The sequence below is a fragment of the Filicampus tigris genome, chromosome 2 (genome assembly GCF_054856515.1).
Source record: "Filicampus tigris isolate MCC_2025a chromosome 2, RoL_Ftig_1.0, whole genome shotgun sequence".
NCBI classification, from domain to species: Eukaryota; Metazoa; Chordata; class Actinopteri; order Syngnathiformes; family Syngnathidae; genus Filicampus; species Filicampus tigris.
Window position 1 is genome coordinate 16452698 of NC_141218.1, and position 17299 is coordinate 16469996.

Sequence of the window (17299 nt, forward strand, 5' to 3'; positions counted from 1 at the left end):
GATCTGGAAGAACACTGAAGACAGCTAAAGTGTAAAGTGGATGGTCAAAGAACTCGCTCCTTAGGGAAACATTTCATAATATCTAAACAAGTCAAGAATTCTACTGAGAAGCTTAAATGGATGCCTCAAGGGTGAACATGAGGTCAAAATAAATCACTAGGAAGACACAAAAACAAAAATGGTTATACCGTGCCTTCATGTGTGTGATCTGGTTGTCTGTGTGGTGTGCAACACAAATATATAGCAAAGCGAGTTGAATTTCGCCTTGAGGGGTTGTAATCCTTCCATCAATCCATCAATTGATCGAAAACAAATCACATGGCACATATAGAAAATCATTCACACTCACATACAAACCTAAGGGCAAATTAGAGTCTTTAATTAACCAAACATGCATGCTTTTGGACAAAGGATCTGTGGGGCAAATGTGCTAACCACTCGCCTACCGTGCCGCTTCAGATTAAAAGATAAAGATAAAATTTTATTGAGCATGATACAGAAAACAACTGTTTGGGGCAAAGAAAGAGTATATTCTTCTCAACCAAGCAGCTGCAAGTGAAGGCTAGCAAAACACCAGGTCTGTGACACTTCAAGTAATATCACATTTTAAAGAAGGAAAATAATCCTTTACTGTAATTTGTAATTGTGTTTGTTTTGAGTTACTTTTGACCTTTAATGCATCAATTTTGCTAAAGCCCTTAAAGCGGAAATCAACCCAAACACATTTTTTTCAACAATATGTTCCCAGCGGACCCAATAGTTGAAACACGGCATTATGATTCATATTACATTTGTGCAATATAAGTTAAGCAGCAAAATCCACCCCTTTTTGGCCATCTCAGGGGGCGGACATTTTGTCACATGTCGACTGAAAATGACATCACAAATGCTCATGGCTCAGGTAACGACCAATCACGGCTCATCTTCAGAAAACAGGTGAGCCGTGATTGGTCATTATGTGAGCCCTGAGCAGTTGTGATGTCATTTTCAGTCGACAGAAGTGACAAAATGAGATGAGACACCAGAGATGGGTAAAAACGGGTGGATTAACTCTTATTCCACCAACGAAATATTTATCAGAATGCCTTGTTTCAACTAGTGGGCTTGCATCGAACATGTTTGTGAAAAACGTATATTTGGGTTGAATCCCACTTTTGGTTATCAAAGAATGTCACCTTCAATCAAATTTTGATGATTTTGTTTCAATTGCGGTTGTTTATGGGACAAAACAAAAAGAAAATGCCATTGCCAAGATACAAATTAGTGTCGGTCACCTGGGCCATTTGCCAGTTGTTTGAATTGAATTGAAATGGTCAATCAAAGTGTGTGTATCTTGTGCAGGTTTGGTTCTTGGCAAATTCCCAAGTATTCAACCACCACAGATCTCTAATGATGCTCTCAGGCTTGGATAAATCGGGTGGTTGTGTCAGGAATGTCCTCTTGCATATAAACTAAACAATACAAATCATTCCGCACAGTGAAAAACACACTTGCTGTTGACTTGAGAGAACCCGAAAGAAAAGTCAATCATTTGTTTGGATACCTGGAAACCCTACATAGTACAGAGATGTTTGTTTACTTTGTACAGTCAAGTAGATCTCTTCATGACAAATTAAAAAGTAAAAGACAAAAACACAAGCACACAAAAGCCTTCCTCTGGGTTGTAACTGGTAAGGTTTCATTTTCATACAGCAAAGAGACAAAGATAACATTGAAGCCTGTTTGCAGGATGCGGGAACCAGAGCTGTGTGGGGTGATAAACGGATGGCAGGAGCAGGAAACCTACTGCCTCTCAGATCCAAATTAAATTAAATACATGGGTTTTAGTAGTTATATGAATCATACTAATTTAAACAAACTATTTTTGTTTGAGGAGGCATGGTGGTTGACTGGTTAGCACGTCCGCCTCATAGTCAGAGGTCGTGGGTTCGAATCCGGCCTTCCTGTGTGGAGTTTGCATGTTCTCCCCGTGCCTGCGTGGGGTTTCTCCGGGTACTCCGGTTTCCTCCCACATTCCAAAAAAAACATCCATGGTAGGTTAATTGAACACTCTAAATTATTCTTAGATATTATTGTGAGCGTGAATGGTTGTTTGTCTCTGTGTGCTCTGCGATTGGCTGGCAACCAGTTCAGGGTGTACCCCGCCTGCATGCCCGCGACCCTCGTGAGGATAAGCGGATCAGATAATGGATGGATGGATGGATTTTAGTTTGAAAGAATAATGTTTTCTAGCTCTCTTGTTGGATATGTAACACATCTTTGTTCATATCTGCTAACACCTCAGTGAGCCTCTTTGTACCTTGTCAGTCAGTGGCTTCCATCCCCCTCCACACTGATTATTTGTTCTTCTCTAGCCTATTTTAAAATTGTTTCCTATTTGCCCTTCTCAAGAACAAAGAAGCATATACTATACGTACATTCATAATGCTTTTCACAAAACTAACTAACAAATAAAGTTACCTAATACAAAATACATATAATAAATTTCCTCAATGAGGCATAAATGTTGCTATTGCATGGGCTCACTATTGTGCAACATGTCATAAAACATGATTATATTCTTCGTGTAAAAGGTCATTTTGAACAAAACCGTTATTTGCTCTCCATGCATAACATTTCTAAAAATAGCATTCCAAAGCCTATCTGGTGTCCACAGCTGTTCTGTTTCTTCCTCCTTTTTTATTTTTTTTATTTTTTTATGAAGCGTGGCAGTAAAAAGGTTGTGTTAGAGGATGACAGTAGCACTGGAACTGCAGAGGAAACATGGTCAAACACATGCTTGCTAATCTCCTACTAATTTGGTCACTAGGCCATCAGCTTTACACAACTGGGAAAATGGATGATGCTCCAAAGGTAGGCTGAAGGAAAGGAAACTACAAAACTCCTCGCTATTTCTATTCATGTATACATTGCTTCTGTGATCTTAAATGTATACACTGATGATGATTTATGTTTCACTTCAAGGAGCAATCTTGGAGAAACCAGAACCTTGATTCCATCCCTCTGGATTTGGATGTACAATTGAGAAGCCTCGACCTATCCAATAATTTCATCAGACGGCTGCACAAACTTGATTTGCCATACTTGGAGCAGCTGGACTTGAGCAGCAACCAGCTGGAGCTCATCTCTGAAGGAGCTCTCAGAGACTTGGCCCTGCTTGAAAACTTGAATCTATCCATAAATGCACTGAACAACAACCTTGACAGAAACAGCAAAGGCCTACAATCTATCGGTGGACTGAAGCGTTTGGACATATCACTGAACAGTTTGGGGGATGAAGCGGTGAAACTGTGTCTACGAAACAAATCTTCTCTTGAGCAACTTAAGATGAGTGGGAATTCTTTAACATGGCTTACACACGACTTGTTCAAAGAGAGCGAAAGCCTAAGGAGCATTACTCTTGATGACAATCTGATATCAGCAATCGACAGAGGAACATTTGAACCTCTCGGAAAACTAGAAAAGCTTAGCCTGGCTAAAAATAACCTCGCTCACATATGTGATTTTAGAGTACAACAAATTAAATATTTAAATCTAAGTAGAAATTCCATAGAGTTCTTTGTTACCGCTGAGGATAACCACATGTACAGTCTTGAAATACTTGACCTTAGCCATAACAAACTACTTTATTTCCCAATTCTCCCCAAATTTAACCAATTGAAATACCTTTATTTGCATCATAATGTAGTGGGCACCTTAACTTCAGAGGCATCAATGGTATCAGAGGCTAATTTGCTTTATAATGAAGTTGTCAGAAAGGGTGATTTTAGAATTAGAAAAAATAATCTCCACTCAACCTGGAGACTCATGCCACTGATCTATCTTGACCTCAGTTATAACCACTTCACATCTTTTCCGTTGGAAACATTGGGCCTTCTCTCAACTTTGGAAGGGCTTGATTTCAGTTTTAATTGCGTGCGAAATCTCACATGGAATGTCCGACATGACAGTGCATCTGAATACTCCAGGCATCTTTATTTTCCCTCCTTAAGGTATCTGAACATGCAAAGCAATGGACTCGTATCTGTTTCACCACTCTTTCTCAAGGCGCTCACGCAAGTCGAGACAATAAATCTCCAAGACAACTCAGTGCAGCCTTGCGCTCCCGTGGGCCAAGTGTACAGCTCCTTGTCACCACAGCAACTAAACTTGAACTCATCCTGTGTTGCTTTTGGAAAATTAAAAAGTCTCAAACATCTGAGCCTTGAAGACAACAACATAAAGATTCTTCCGGCAAATGCATTCCAGGAAAGTTCTTTGGTGTCCCTCAACCTAGCTGGAAATTCTCACATGGTCATGCAAGTTGACTCACTGGAGGACATAAAAGAAACTCTCCAGTCGTTGACAATCAGTGAATTGAACATGACCAATTCCGAATTGTTCTTGCCCTGCATGCCAATGCTAATGCGTTTGAACATATCCAACAATCATCTAAATGTCTTACCACAGAGTTTAAATTGCTCTCCTCTGAGAGAACTCAGCATAAGGAATAATGCCTTTGTGTCTTTAAACTACTCATTAATTCTTGCATTATCAGCACATCTTCATGTTATTTATTTAAGTGGAAATTACTTAACCTGTTGTGACAATAATTGGCTCAGCGCCCTGAATAATTCCAGGATTAAAATGCCTGACATCGCTTATACTGAATGCTTTGCCGGTGGCAGCAGCATCCCTATTGAGGAGTATTTGAAAAGTTCTTCCAGGTATTGTTTACTTCACATAAATGGGATTCACTTTGGACAAATCATTATAGTTATCATGTTTGGAACTGTATTGGTAACAGTGTTCATAATGTTTGTCCGAAAAATGTGTTGCCAAAAAATATCATTCACCGTGTGACAAAAGGCAAACCTGGAACAAAACATAGTCTCAGTTTGAAGTGACCATGTTAAATTAGCAAGATGTACATTATTGCATGCTGTCAAAAACACAAAGTACACTGGGAGTCTATAAGATGGAAAAGTCCAGCCACACCTACACGGGCTACGAACCTGCACCGTCACTGATCAGAACAGGAATAAGAATCTTGCCAAACGTTGTCCTATTCATGACAAGCTTTATTGAGTGAGGGCTTTATTGTGTTTATGTTTTACAGTATTTAATTTCTTTTTACAACAGTTTGACAGTTAAGAATTGCCACAACTCTGCCAAACATGATGACGTTGCCAATCAGCATGAATGTTTTGCTTTTTTCCCCCATTAGATTACCTCTTGATTTACTATCAACAGGTAAACTTGACTTGTAACAGTGTTCAAATGTTTGTTTTAACATAAACAATAAAGTAAGTTTGACCCCAGAACTGATCACTTCTACTTCCATCCGTCTTTTCATTTTTTAAACAACTTGTCCCCATTAAGGTGGTGAGCTGGAACCCACCGAGCCAATGAGAACAGATATTTATGTCTGTCATGTAACCTTTTTTCCAAGCAGTATAACAGTTTCATTTTAATACACAGAATGACATTCACTTACTTCATTGTGGATTTAAGGCTCCATCATAATCACAAACAGGCTCCATTTGCAGAGACTTGGGGACTCTAAAGGAACTTTCCACCAAGGGCCTTTAAAAAGAAAAAGCTTGTTTAGTTCCCACCACAGTATGTCACCTAAAATGGGGCTTTGCAACCCTCAAGCCCCCCACTAAAGACCCAAACAAGTTGAATGTGTAAAAATGTGGAAGTCACACCATAACATCTAATTTTACATACAATGTGCAACACCAAAACACCATATTGGAAAATGTTCCGTTTTTTTAATTGATAGAGAGCATTCACCCAGTAACCCAAGAGAGGTCTCGCTCAGAATTCTACAGCATCTACTGTACACAAGTTGCCCCCTGCAGGCCATTAGTAAGATTGTTCAGCACTTATGTATTGATTTCAGTCATAAGTGATTGGGTCCTACAACAAAATCCCCCAGGGAAATACACCCTCTATGACTAATGTTGACACAATTAGCAGCGTTTCTCTAGTTTCAAATCAATGTGAAATGGTTCTCTGCGACCTAAAATGCCTTGCAGATTACCAGAATAGCATTTGTCCCAGAAGAGCACATTGAGGCCCTTGGCAAACATCATCAAAAATGCTAAAATAATAAATAAATGGAATTGTGCCTCAATCAAACCACAAATGCGTGCATGATCCATTTGGTGAGGGATGGACTGGTTGCAAATCAAAAGCAAACTATTTTAGATTATTAGCGATTATCTAACCATTTCAGTATAGACACACAGTTACAGTATAACAGTGGTAAGGAATCCTGCTCTCGTGCTTGCAGACACATGCATCTCATTTTCAATGATATTGATTCCAGTATTAATGACCAAAAAGTGCCAGTATGCTCTTGAGCAATAGAACAGCCCCACCCAAAGTTCCCTTAATCAGATAGCTGCTTGACAAGTCCAAGCAAAGAGAGCAGGAAAGGGATTGTATTGAATGTTGGAGTAAAATAATGGGAATTTAAGGACCAAATTGTTTTCATTATTCTGTGGTGATGATTAATGGGAGTGTGGAATTCAAAACTTATCACTTGTTTGTTTGCTTGAACTGATAAACTTGCAAAGACTTGCCATCCATGCTCAATTTAACATAGCTAAAGACTGAATAGAATCCTGAACACAAACGGCTGCTATATTTAGGGTTGTGGTGAAACCACTTGTCTATTGCTGAAATGTTGTTCCAGATGAATGCCAGATCACTTACACTGACAAAAAAATTGTTGCTTTGTATTGTGTCTAGTGTATCGTATTTCTCTCCAGAGAAAATGAGAGCTTTCAATTATTCGCTTGTCATATGAGTCAAAGTGAGGTCTCCGGTAAGGTTCATGGTGTAAAGTATGGTTTAATGTGAGTGTGAATGTTTGTTTGCCCTGCGATTGAATTGCGACCGGGCTAGGGTGTGGCCCGCCTCACGTTTAAAGTCAGATGGGGTAAGCTCCAGCTCGCTAGTGGCCTACATGAGGCTTTCACACTGCACTTGTTTTGCATGTCGGGCACCGCAGGTTAGGACAGCCTGGCTGAAGTTTGCCACATTTGTCACTATTTGTCACTGTCTACATTTGTTACAATGTGGAGTATTTTTTTTCATTTTTTACTATTCTTCTATTTAGCTTTTTCTTCTTTTTTCCATTTACTGTATTTAATGCTAAAATATTAAATATCCCTCTAGTTTCTTTAGCTTTCAGTGGTACAAATGCTTTAAAACTCGCAATTTGAAAACAATCTGAAAAAATTGTGATAATGAATCGAGATCATACAGTCTGACTAAATTTATTGCGATAGAGTTCTTTTTTTGTTCCGCCATATCACCCAGTCCTAATTCGAACGCATGATAATTGGGAGTCATCACACACCTGCCAACATTTAAAGTACCTCTGAACACCCCCAAAATAAGTTCAGCTGTTCTAGTGGTCTTTTCCTTACATTTTTGCAGTCACAACTTACAGCACAAGTCATGTTCTACTGAGCGCTTCCACAACTTCAGAGATATCCTTGTTAATCAGTCAGTTGAATGGTACAAAGGAATTTCTAAAACATTAAATACACCAAGAAACACAGTGAACACAGTCCTCATCAAATAGAGAACACAAGAATACAGCACAACAGTGGCATTGCCAAGAACTGGACATCCCTCCAAAATTGATGAATAGATGAGAAGAAAACAGGCAGCCAAGAGGGCACACTGAAGAAGCTGCAGGATTTTCTGGCAAGCACTGGCTGTTTAGTGATATTATTGACAACAATCTCATGTCTTCTTTTAGTGCTCAAGTAAACACTGGCAAACGAATATAAGGAAAATGTGTTATGGTCCACTGAAACCAAGTTCAACTTTTAGCCCATAATTCAAAAAGGTTATACTGAATGTTTGTCACAAATACAACACCGTTCATTACCAAAGGAAAACCATACTTACAGCAAAGCATGGTGGTGGAAGCAACATACTGGGGGCTGTTTTTCTCCAGCAGGAACTGGGGCCTTAGTCAAAGTGGATGGAACTATAAAAACAGTCCCAAATACCAGTCAGTGTTAGCACAAAACCTCCAGGCTTCTTCTAGGAAAAAAAATGTCAGGAAAAGCATGCTAGAACATTTGAACTTTATTTGGGGTCAATCAGATATTTTAATGGTGGCAGGTGTGTGCTGAAAAACTTCAGTTTAAATGTGTTTGGCTGATTCAATCTGAACAGTCACATCCACAGATTACTATATTATATGTTAGTTGATTATTTTTACTTTACCTCTCTGAAAGATTTGTTTATAATCAATCGAGTTATACAGGTTATAGGTCACATTAATGGTGGAAAAGCTTTTGATATGATTTATCTTGGTCTCATTTTAACACAAAAAGCTGGCATTTTACCAGGAGTGTACGATTAAATTGTGTGCTGTATGTGTTGCTCTTCAGACAACAGAATAATGGTTTTATGCTTAACTAAACAGGCCCATGTTTTACCCCAAATAATAACATTTGTGAGTAAGGGAAACGAGATCGTTATTTCACTCATTAAATTCGTTTTTGCCTGCCATGAAATGTATAGTGTAAAATATGCACCCTTGCTTCCTTTTGTATCAGTTGGTTTTAACTAACTTCTCACGGGAGATAATGCACCACAGAAAATAATATATTACAACCGTCCAGAATAAACCCAAAAGATAAACTGTTTTCCATGTATTTCAACTAAGCAAATGCTACATGTCATCTAGCTAATAGCTCATAGCAATGTCGGTGAACATGGGTGACAGGCCCTTACTGCCCTTGATTGTCTGCAGGTGTCGATTTAGACAACATTTTACATTCACCTTATTAACCAGCGGGAGGGTCAAGAAAGGCAAGCATGTGTACTCCTTAAAATGAATCATAAATATATACCGGTGTTGCTGAAGACGGGCGGCAAACGTATGGTTGATTTCGTTCACTGTTACTTGTGAGCGACCGAACGAGTAGGAAGTGCTTTGCCATATAAACGAGTATGAATTCCTCACCAAAAATGACGCCTCAGCTAATACAGCTTCACTCTCACTCTGCCCAAAAACTACATATCCTTTTAAAAGTTTTACTGCTCGAAGCTGCCCGGACCAGGCTGGAAAAAGAGCTTCGCATCATCACGAACAAGGTAAAGTAATGACAATCCAGTAGTACATGTTCAGCTAGCAAACAGGTCGGTAGATCACTCCCGTGAAAATAACACGTATTAAAATGATTACGTTATTAAATATAAATCTGTTCTTACCCTCATTTTTGTTTCGTGAATGATTATTTTTTTTGAGTAGCCTCTTAATATTGCTTCTTAATTCCTAACACCTATTTAGGCGCATTTAGTTGCTGATCATGTTCAGTAAGTGTGTCGCCGTTTTCAGGTAGTCTCTGTGGTGATAATGTCGTTTTTTTGTGTCCGCAAATTAGCAGTACTTTCACCCACACGCTTTAAGCATCATAGCTCAATGGTAGGCTACTTATTTACATAGATGTTGAAATGTTTTTGTAAATGTAAAAATTAGCCGAACCAAAATATTTCCAACATATTTCCATAAGGCAGTGCAAATCTGTACAAATGGTGCCACACATTAAAAAAAAATGCACATTGTACATCAGCAGTGGGCAACTTAAATGCTGGAGGGGGCCACAGTGCTACTGGGGGGGTCCACATAGGACCAGGCACTTCCTAACGAGATGTTTATCGCCTGCAAAATGAGCGGATAGGGAGACCAGTCCGTCACATAGGCGGTATGCCCAGGGGACCATCCCTAATGTACATAATGACCTATGCAGTGAGTGTACTGTACTGTAGATAAAAATCACAATTGTCTAAGCATTCTGTCCAGAAAGGAATAAACTACTCATCAAAAATGTTGTTTCACTGAAGTCAAAAAGCTTTATATTTCTTTTGTCACTATACAGACACTATTTAATCAAAGTGCAGTCGGCTAACAGTTTAATTTCTCTTCTGTGAAGGTATATGGAGATGTCAAAGTTTCCCTGATGTCATCTTTTTCAACAAGTGTCTACAATGATATCTCCAAGGCTTTAGATGAGAAATGTCAATTCATAGACAGGGTCTCAGTTTTACTGAAGGACTTAACATTTGGTAAGTCATTGAGGAAAACCTTATACCGCATTTGTGATTTAGGCATTATTTCCTGCTCAGCTTGCTTCATCTGATTACTTTCTTTTCCTCCCTTCTGCTAGAGCCTAAAATGTGTCTGCACCCTTTCCGCAAAAATGGACTAACAACAAACCTATGCCAACCATTGGGAGTCAGAGAGGTCCTGCCTGCAAATGCACTCACGTTTGGGCCGATGTTGCAGAACTCCATTATGGCCACTTCCATAGTCAAAGCAGTCCAGATGCTGAGAGCTAGACAAGGCTTTCAATGGCTGACAGGATTCCTCACCGCCCAGCTCCCAGCAGTGCAGATGGATGAAATGCCTGTTGAAAATTGTTCTATCGACACTGTCCACTCATCAGTGAGCCAGAACACTGAAGGACAAGAAATAAAAATACAGCTTGAGGAGAAATGCCAACCAGAGGCTGTGATTGTTCCTGCTGCCCTCATTAAGAGCCCTAAGGTCAACACCGAACCAACTCCCAAGTTTCTTTGGGGGCCTGAAGATGTTGTGCAAATGCAACGCAAAAAACAAACTACCACCCAGTTGCTGCACTTCCTAAAAGAAAAAGGCAAAACTGTGGAGTCACCGGAGGCCTTTTTCATCACACAGCCACCTGTGGAAACACAAAGTGAAGATTTCTCTATCAGACATAGGTCACATGAGCAGAATGACGCCAAAGCCCCAAAGACACTGCTCGCAGATACAGTAAACCACACTCCTGTTTTCAGGCTCAAACAGGTCAATTCAAATGGCTTGCTTACATATGCTTGTGTGATTGCGACCAAGACTGAATTGTGGGATTTCAGAGATGTTTTAACAATTGTCACAGCAGAGGAAGCCCAGGGAAAAGCCATGAACTCTGGCAACAAAGACTGCCAAAGTGAAAAGTCTGAAGGAGACCAGGCTTGCATGACTAAAACCCTAACACTCCCACGTGAAAAGTCTGAAAATGATTCTCGAAAAAAGCCCCAAACTGAGGCGTCAAACATTCCAGAGTTCCAGGTGCGAAAGTTTGAGGAACCTGAGGTTGTTGTGTCTCATATTGTAAGTCCAAGCAACTTCTACATCCAGCACGTTGACTCCATCACCAAGCTGCAGGCGCTTTTTACTGGGTAACTTGTTTCATCCCCATCTGCTTTTTCTCAGCTTTTTACAGCCCTCGCTGATTCCGTGATCACATTTTCAGAACTTACGAGGCACTTATCCTTATTGTTCATTACTGTTCTTTGTAGATCTCCCTGTGTTTTTTTTTTTTTGGTAATATTCCACATGTTTCTGATTGCTATTACGTTTTTTGAAGCAGCTGTGAACCCAGTAGTTCATATGCTGAGCAGAACTGCATTCCAGACATCGGAGCCCGTGTAATCGCCCGGTTCCCTAAGCAAGAACAATGGTGCAGGGCTCAGGTGACCAAGATATGTGGTGTAAGCAAAGGTGAGTATGTATATTTGTTTTGAAGGTTTGTAGACGTAACCACTAGGTCATTCATGGGCAACCACCATTGTCGCTCAGTGTGGCCTGCAAGGCAAGGCAGCTTTTCTTATACAGCGCATTTCATACACAAGGTAAAACGCACATGCTTCACATACTTAACAGTACAGCAGTTCATTTACAAGACCTCAAATATAGGTATGGAAAGCAGGGGGCAGTGTATTTTTTAACCAGAATTTTAAAATATTTACACTTTAGGGCTGACCTCACTTATGTTGGCAACTTGTTCCTATTGCAGGCAGTGTAACAGTTAATTGCTGCTAGTAAATAGGTGGATATCATGTGAGTCGGGTCCAAAGATGCAATTTGTACAGTGGCAGATTAAAAATTAGAAAGCGGAAGTTATCTACTTCACTTTCATTCAGGTAAATTAAAGAAAAGAAACATACGCTCATAAAGAAAAATGCATGTAAATGCCCAGATAATACAATGGAGTATTCAATGGGGGTTTTTTTTCTCAATTTCCTAAAAAAAGAGGTATAATGGTGGTAGATTGTGCTAGGCAATTGCAGTTACAGTCTGGCCCTGGTCAAAGTTGCCCATCCCTGCTCTAGGTGGTAGCAGCGTCTCATTTCACTTGTCTGTTGCCTCTTGGTGGGGACTCCTTCATGTATTCTGGTTCTTTGTCACAAGATGAAGCCACTGACGGAGCCGAGGATGAGACTTCCATCAAGGTGGAGGTGAGGAGGCTGGATCACGGCGACACCGCCTGCGTGTCACTTTGTAACCTCAAGGAGCTGAGCGCAGAAATGTGCAACTTACCGCTCCAGTCAATGCAAGTCTCAATGGCAAATGTGAGTAGCTCTTTTTTAATCATTTCAACAGCAGTATCGCCTTCATGATGTTCCACATGCATGGAAGATCATCAAAAGCGTCAAGACTGTTTTGAGGCCACATGTGTGAGCTGATACGATCAACGTTATTTCTACATGTGGTTTTATCAACAGCGCTGAGGCATAAAATAAGGCTGCAATCACTTTTTGCGACCAAACAGCATTTCAGATGAAAGTAAATTCGCTGATGCTCAATCTGCTCTGCTTTCTGTCCCACATACTGGGGGCGGAGGCCCAGCAGGCAGAACAGCTCACAAAATGACAGCTTCGACATCGTCTAGTGATTATGACCTAGTCCTCTCCATGCACCAGATCGTTGGATCTGTGCCGCTTTTTCTTTTTTTTTTTTTTTTTTTTTTTTTTTTACAAGGCCAAGAAAAACGGGAGTAGCTGCCTCATCCGGGAGACTTCTGAGGAGGCAGTGTCAGTTATATTTATGCACTCGAGTCATCATTTTTGGCAGAGGAGAAACGTGTCAATAAGTTAGTAACAGACCACCTGGGGTTTCGCAAGAGACCTCCAATGGCCTGCCGACCATACTTTAAAAAACTTTTGTTGATGGTTATTTGCACTTTCTCTCCATGATTTTTTTTAATCTCTCCATGTGTTTCCTCCCCACAGGTCAGTCCTATAAATGGGACAGGCTGGTCCGAGGAAGCAGTTGATTGGTTTAGAGCGATTGTGCACAAACGGACGTTTTATGCTAGAATTTACACAGACGGGCCCGACGTGTCAGTAGAGCTTTTCTTGGAAAAGGGGAAGCTCGGAGCTATGAGGTACTTGCCTGTGAAAAGAAGCCAGTTAATCAATTAAAAGCATATGATTATCTGATTTCTAAACGCATGGAAAACCTCATAAAGTTAGAAGTATGTTGAAATGGTCAAACTTTTTCCTGATGTGTCTAACGTATTGTGCAAAGCATAGATGGGCACTTTAAAACTTTGAAAGCCTTTTTTGCCGGCCCGTCTGCCGTCCGCAACCTGGGTGCCCTTCTGCCCTCATCCATCCATCCTTATTCATAAAAATTGTTGTCCTCCGACCCCGTCATCCTCGTCTTTTTAAAGCGCTTCCACCCTTACATTTCGTGTGTGCCCCCGCCCCAAACAAAACTCTACACCTTTTTCCTAATCAGTGAAATGGGTGTCCACTAGAGGGTAGATTATGCCTCTGAGAACAATACTGCAGTGAGGGAACGCACATGAAAAAGAGCACTGTACGCTAGGGCTGGGCAATATGACTGAAAAATAGATCATGATATGAGTGTTTCATATTGGTCAATATCACTAGATATTGATTCTGTTTTTCTTTTTTTAACTATTGAAAATAATGACCTGGAAAAAATGAATTTAGTGAATGAATTTAAACTAGATTATTTTATAACATGTTAATTTTATTAACATAATTCTTAACCTTTAATAAGAGGTCAACGTAACTATGAAAGAGTGAAATAAACTGGTCAATAGAAAGATTAACCCATTAAAGTAATCTTTGGAATTACCCTTGAAAACCTGAAATTTTCCCAGAAATTCAACACATACAAAATAATTAATATCTCAGCCCCTGTAGCAGACAGGACCATAATTCCAATGGAATTTGAGATCTTAGACATGTGGCTTTCACACAGGCACAGGTTTATTCATCTTTACTGTTTCAATCAAAGACGTAAAAATCAAGTGTCAGTGCAAAAGAAGCACTACTTTTACTTAAGAAAAAAAAAAAATCGAGTGGTGATTACCATCCTCTTTACTGTTACTAAGAGGTCGATATGATTGTCTACAAACATATATCTAAACAAAAACTTCTCGTCCTCCGTCGTTCCATCCACAAAATGGGCGTCTATCCGGGACGGAGGGATGGACCGTTCTGTCCCTGGGACGGAATGCCCATCTCTGGTGCAAAGTCTTTGTTCTCGCATTACTACATATATAGTAATATAATCCACGGCGTATTTATTCAGTAAACTACTGCAAGATGTTGGAATTTATTTTGAACCAAACCTTCATATGTTGGAATGCTTGTGTATGTATGGAGCTAGACATGCTAATGATGGTAGAATGATGAGGAGGGAGACACTATTTAAAGATCAATTTATATGCTATGTCAAAAGGGCAGCTATAAAAAGGGCTCATAAAACAATAAGATAAAGGCTGCCTGCTTTTTCACAATACTATATGTATGTAGTATATCTAGGATTATGCAAGTGATATACAGATACAGTATATTGTTGACTAAAGTATGTAACGGGTCTGTGTCATTTGTGCATTGCAGGAGGGGGCCGCCGTTGTCTTTGCGATTAGCCCAGAACGGACATGCAAAACACAGCACACTGAAGAATATTAGTTTGCAAAAAAACAGTAAGGAATTCATCTCAGAATGTGGTTGTACTTCTCCTGGCCACATGCATGCAAGTGTGATCATTCGGCTCGATGTCGACTAATAGCTGATGACGGCTTTGATATTTTTTCAGTTCGGTACTATTTATTTTTTTATAATCACAGGATTTACTGACAATGAACAGCTAATAAATCAAATATACACAGAACATGCAATTTAGAAGACAAGAGAATTGACAGGGCCTGGGTGAATGCTCAACCGTTGTTGCCTCCCCCTCAAACCAAAGACATGTGATTAGCGACTAGTCGACGTCACACTCTAAACGACATTGTGCAGTAATAAAGTCGACCAATTTGTACAACCACTACGCTCTCAGAGAGCCACTCCTAACTTTGCAATTTACCTTTCAGACCGTATTCAAGTCCAACTGAGAAAACAAGATTCAGACTGGGAAAAATACCTCATCTCATACTACACTCAGCGGAAAAACTAGCTGACAGAAAAGAGGGAACGTCTACAGTTTGGTATACAGTAATGTCTTAAAATAGGTGATGATGTTTTACAGAAAGCTATTCTTAAATAGGGATTTTTCTTTACTCAACTGTTGACTGTCAACTGTATCAGCGTGTGCAGTTTCTTTAATTAGCCTATAAGAAAAAGTGCACCTACCGTCTGCTCTGCGTGTTTCCTACTATTGTTGTTATTAAAAGTTTGTTCTGCTCTTTTATTTCCAATTTGACATTTTTAGTTTATTCTAATGTTGATTGAGGCCCAGCAAAGTTTAAAAGAAGTGTCGTTATTTCAGGATTAAATTGAAAACTGGATTTCAAACACCCGCCAAGAAATAGTACATCATGGTTTTCATCACCTTAGGAAATTCTTCCGGCAATTAGTGTCAGATTCAAAAGCTTAACTTCGTCTGCACATATCTTCTTGCTTAATATTGAGTACCTGCACAATGGTATATTGTATTTTTCCAGTCTAAATACAGGATGTACCACTCCTTGTTTAGGGAAAAAAAAAACACTTGGTAGAGAGTATACATGAGTCAATTCAAAATGTCAGCCGGCTACCACAACCCTCCCACTAGATTGTCATGAGTGTTGCGCTCCCTCACTGCATGCTGAACAATCAACTTTTTTTTTTTTTTTTCTTTGTTCGGATGGTCTGCTGTTGTCAGAGGAGGTGCAAATTTTAGTAGATTTTTTTTTCAGGCATGTTGGCAACCAGCATTTTTACAATTGCTTTAGCTTTGCTTAAATAAGCATATTGTCGCGGTCATGTGAAAAACACATCCTTTTTTTAATTTTTTTTTTTTTTTTTTTACTTGAATGGTGTTTCTGCATTACATACATCCCATTGTGAAAACAAAAAAAGGAAAATAGACATTGTGTTTTCCACTAGGCAGCGACGATATATTCTAGCATAAAAACTGGTTTTGTGTTGTGATAAATAAAATGTTCTTGTTTATGACTGCAGAGTATGAGAATAGTCATTTAAAGTCATGTCAAAATTCCCACACAAATGTGAATGTATTCTGAGATCAGCTGTCGCAGGTTCTTTGCATATCTGAAATATTAAATGTGTAATACAATATCATTAAAACACTTATGATAGATAACGAAACAAATTTCAGACAATCACAATATTTATCACTGTGTATTAAAAATTTCTTACCAAAATTAGGACTTTATTATAACTACAGCACAACTATTTGGTAATCTGATTTTCAGAATTACAGTATTCTTACAAATTGTAATACTGCATCTTTATTCTCATAAATAAATATATTGTCTTAAAGAGAAAGTCAACCCAAACATGTATTTTTTGAAGAATATATTCTATGAAGGCCCACTAGTCGAAACAAACCAATCACAGCTCACCTGTTTTCTGAAGCTGAGCCATGATTGGTCGTTATCTGAGCTCTGAGCAACTATGATGTCATTTTCAGTCAGCAGAAGTGACAAAATGGCCACCCCCTCAGATAGCTAAAAACACATGGGTTTTGCTGCTTAACTCATATTCCACAAGCGCAATATTAATCAGAATGCCTTGTTTCAACTAGTGGGCCTGCATAGAGCATATTCTTGAGAAAAAATGTTTGGGTTGACTTCCCCTTTCAGTATTAAATATAATTTATTTTCTGTGTGACCCTAGTACTCCTTCATGGTCTATCTGAAGTCCAGCCACAAAAATGTTACCTAATAAGGTCAGATTTTAAAGTAGCAAATGCATGCTTTAAAACGTTATGACACTCTCATCAGGACTTCTTCCATGAAGTGTTGTCCAGAGTTGAAGAGTTCAGGCATCATTGACACGTGCAACCTGTCAATGACAGCAGCTCAGGTCAAAGGCCTCCTTCAGCTTTCTGCTCTCCCTTGCACAATAAATAATGAGGCGTGGTTGTGTCCACACAGATTCCTTCTTAAGATCGGGGGTAGGCGGAAATCGAGGCGTTTGATGTGAAAGAGTCTTGTTGCAGCGCAATAAAGAACGCCATTGTATGCTAATGCTTTAGACAAGACCATATGAC

The 17299-nt window shown here is 39.5% G+C and overlaps 2 protein-coding genes and 1 long non-coding RNA gene across 11 annotated transcripts in view; 2 read left to right on the top strand and 1 right to left on the bottom strand.

Annotated features, from left to right (window-relative positions):
* The window catches only part of LOC147151595 (uncharacterized), a 195197-nt gene extending 185829 nt beyond the window's left edge, over window positions 1-9368 (bottom strand). For 6 of the 8 annotated variants that reach the window (XR_015090358.1, XR_015090356.1, XR_015090351.1 and 3 more), the window contains exons 1-3: window positions 8984-9159; window positions 7915-7996; window positions 5477-5565 (exon numbers count right to left, since the gene is read on the bottom strand). This is a non-coding gene — a long non-coding RNA (uncharacterized LOC147151595). Of the gene's footprint in view, window positions 1-5476; window positions 5566-7914; window positions 7997-8870; window positions 8964-8983; window positions 9160-9231 lie in introns of those variants that run through there. The other 2 variants (XR_015090360.1, XR_015090353.1) reach the window with 2 other exon arrangements.
* On the top strand, window positions 2731-5244 carry LOC147151598 (transforming growth factor beta activator LRRC33-like). The gene is made up of 2 exons (XM_086023445.1): window positions 2731-2853; window positions 2965-5244. The coding sequence occupies exons 1-2, from the start codon at window positions 2764-2766 to the stop codon at window positions 4840-4842; spliced, it is 1968 nt and encodes a 655-aa protein (XP_085879571.1). The 5' UTR covers window positions 2731-2763; the 3' UTR covers window positions 4843-5244.
* On the top strand, window positions 8583-15493 carry LOC147151599 (uncharacterized). Of its 2 annotated transcripts, XM_086057368.1 has the most exons (8): window positions 8584-9114; window positions 9954-10086; window positions 10188-11220; window positions 11412-11542; window positions 12233-12393; window positions 13054-13208; window positions 14701-14786; window positions 15177-15493. In XM_086057368.1, the coding sequence occupies exons 1-8, from the start codon at window positions 8971-8973 to the stop codon at window positions 15257-15259; spliced, it is 1926 nt and encodes a 641-aa protein (XP_085913494.1). In that variant the 5' UTR covers window positions 8584-8970; the 3' UTR covers window positions 15260-15493. The 2 variants fall into 2 exon arrangements, with proteins under 2 accessions (XP_085913499.1, XP_085913494.1); XM_086057373.1 differs by lacking the exon at window positions 14701-14786 and having other exon boundaries at window positions 8583-9114.
* Window positions 15494-17299: the final 1806 nt, after the last annotated feature.

Excerpts from the sequence above, each read along its gene's own strand:
- LOC147151599 (XM_086057368.1), top strand. The coding sequence starts at position 8,971 with ATGAATTCCTCACCAAAAATGACGCCTCAGCTAATACAGCTTCACTCT. Across the intron at positions 11,543-12,232 it reads GATATGTGGTGTAAGCAAAG|ATGAAGCCACTGACGGAGCC; the intron begins GTGAGTATGTAT and ends CTTTGTCACAAG. Across the intron at positions 13,209-14,700 it reads GGGAAGCTCGGAGCTATGAG|GAGGGGGCCGCCGTTGTCTT; the intron begins GTACTTGCCTGT and ends TGTGCATTGCAG.
- LOC147151598 (XM_086023445.1), top strand. The coding sequence starts at position 2,764 with ATGGTCAAACACATGCTTGCTAATCTCCTACTAATTTGGTCACTAGGC. Across the intron at positions 2,854-2,964 it reads AAATGGATGATGCTCCAAAG|GAGCAATCTTGGAGAAACCA; the intron begins GTAGGCTGAAGG and ends TTTCACTTCAAG.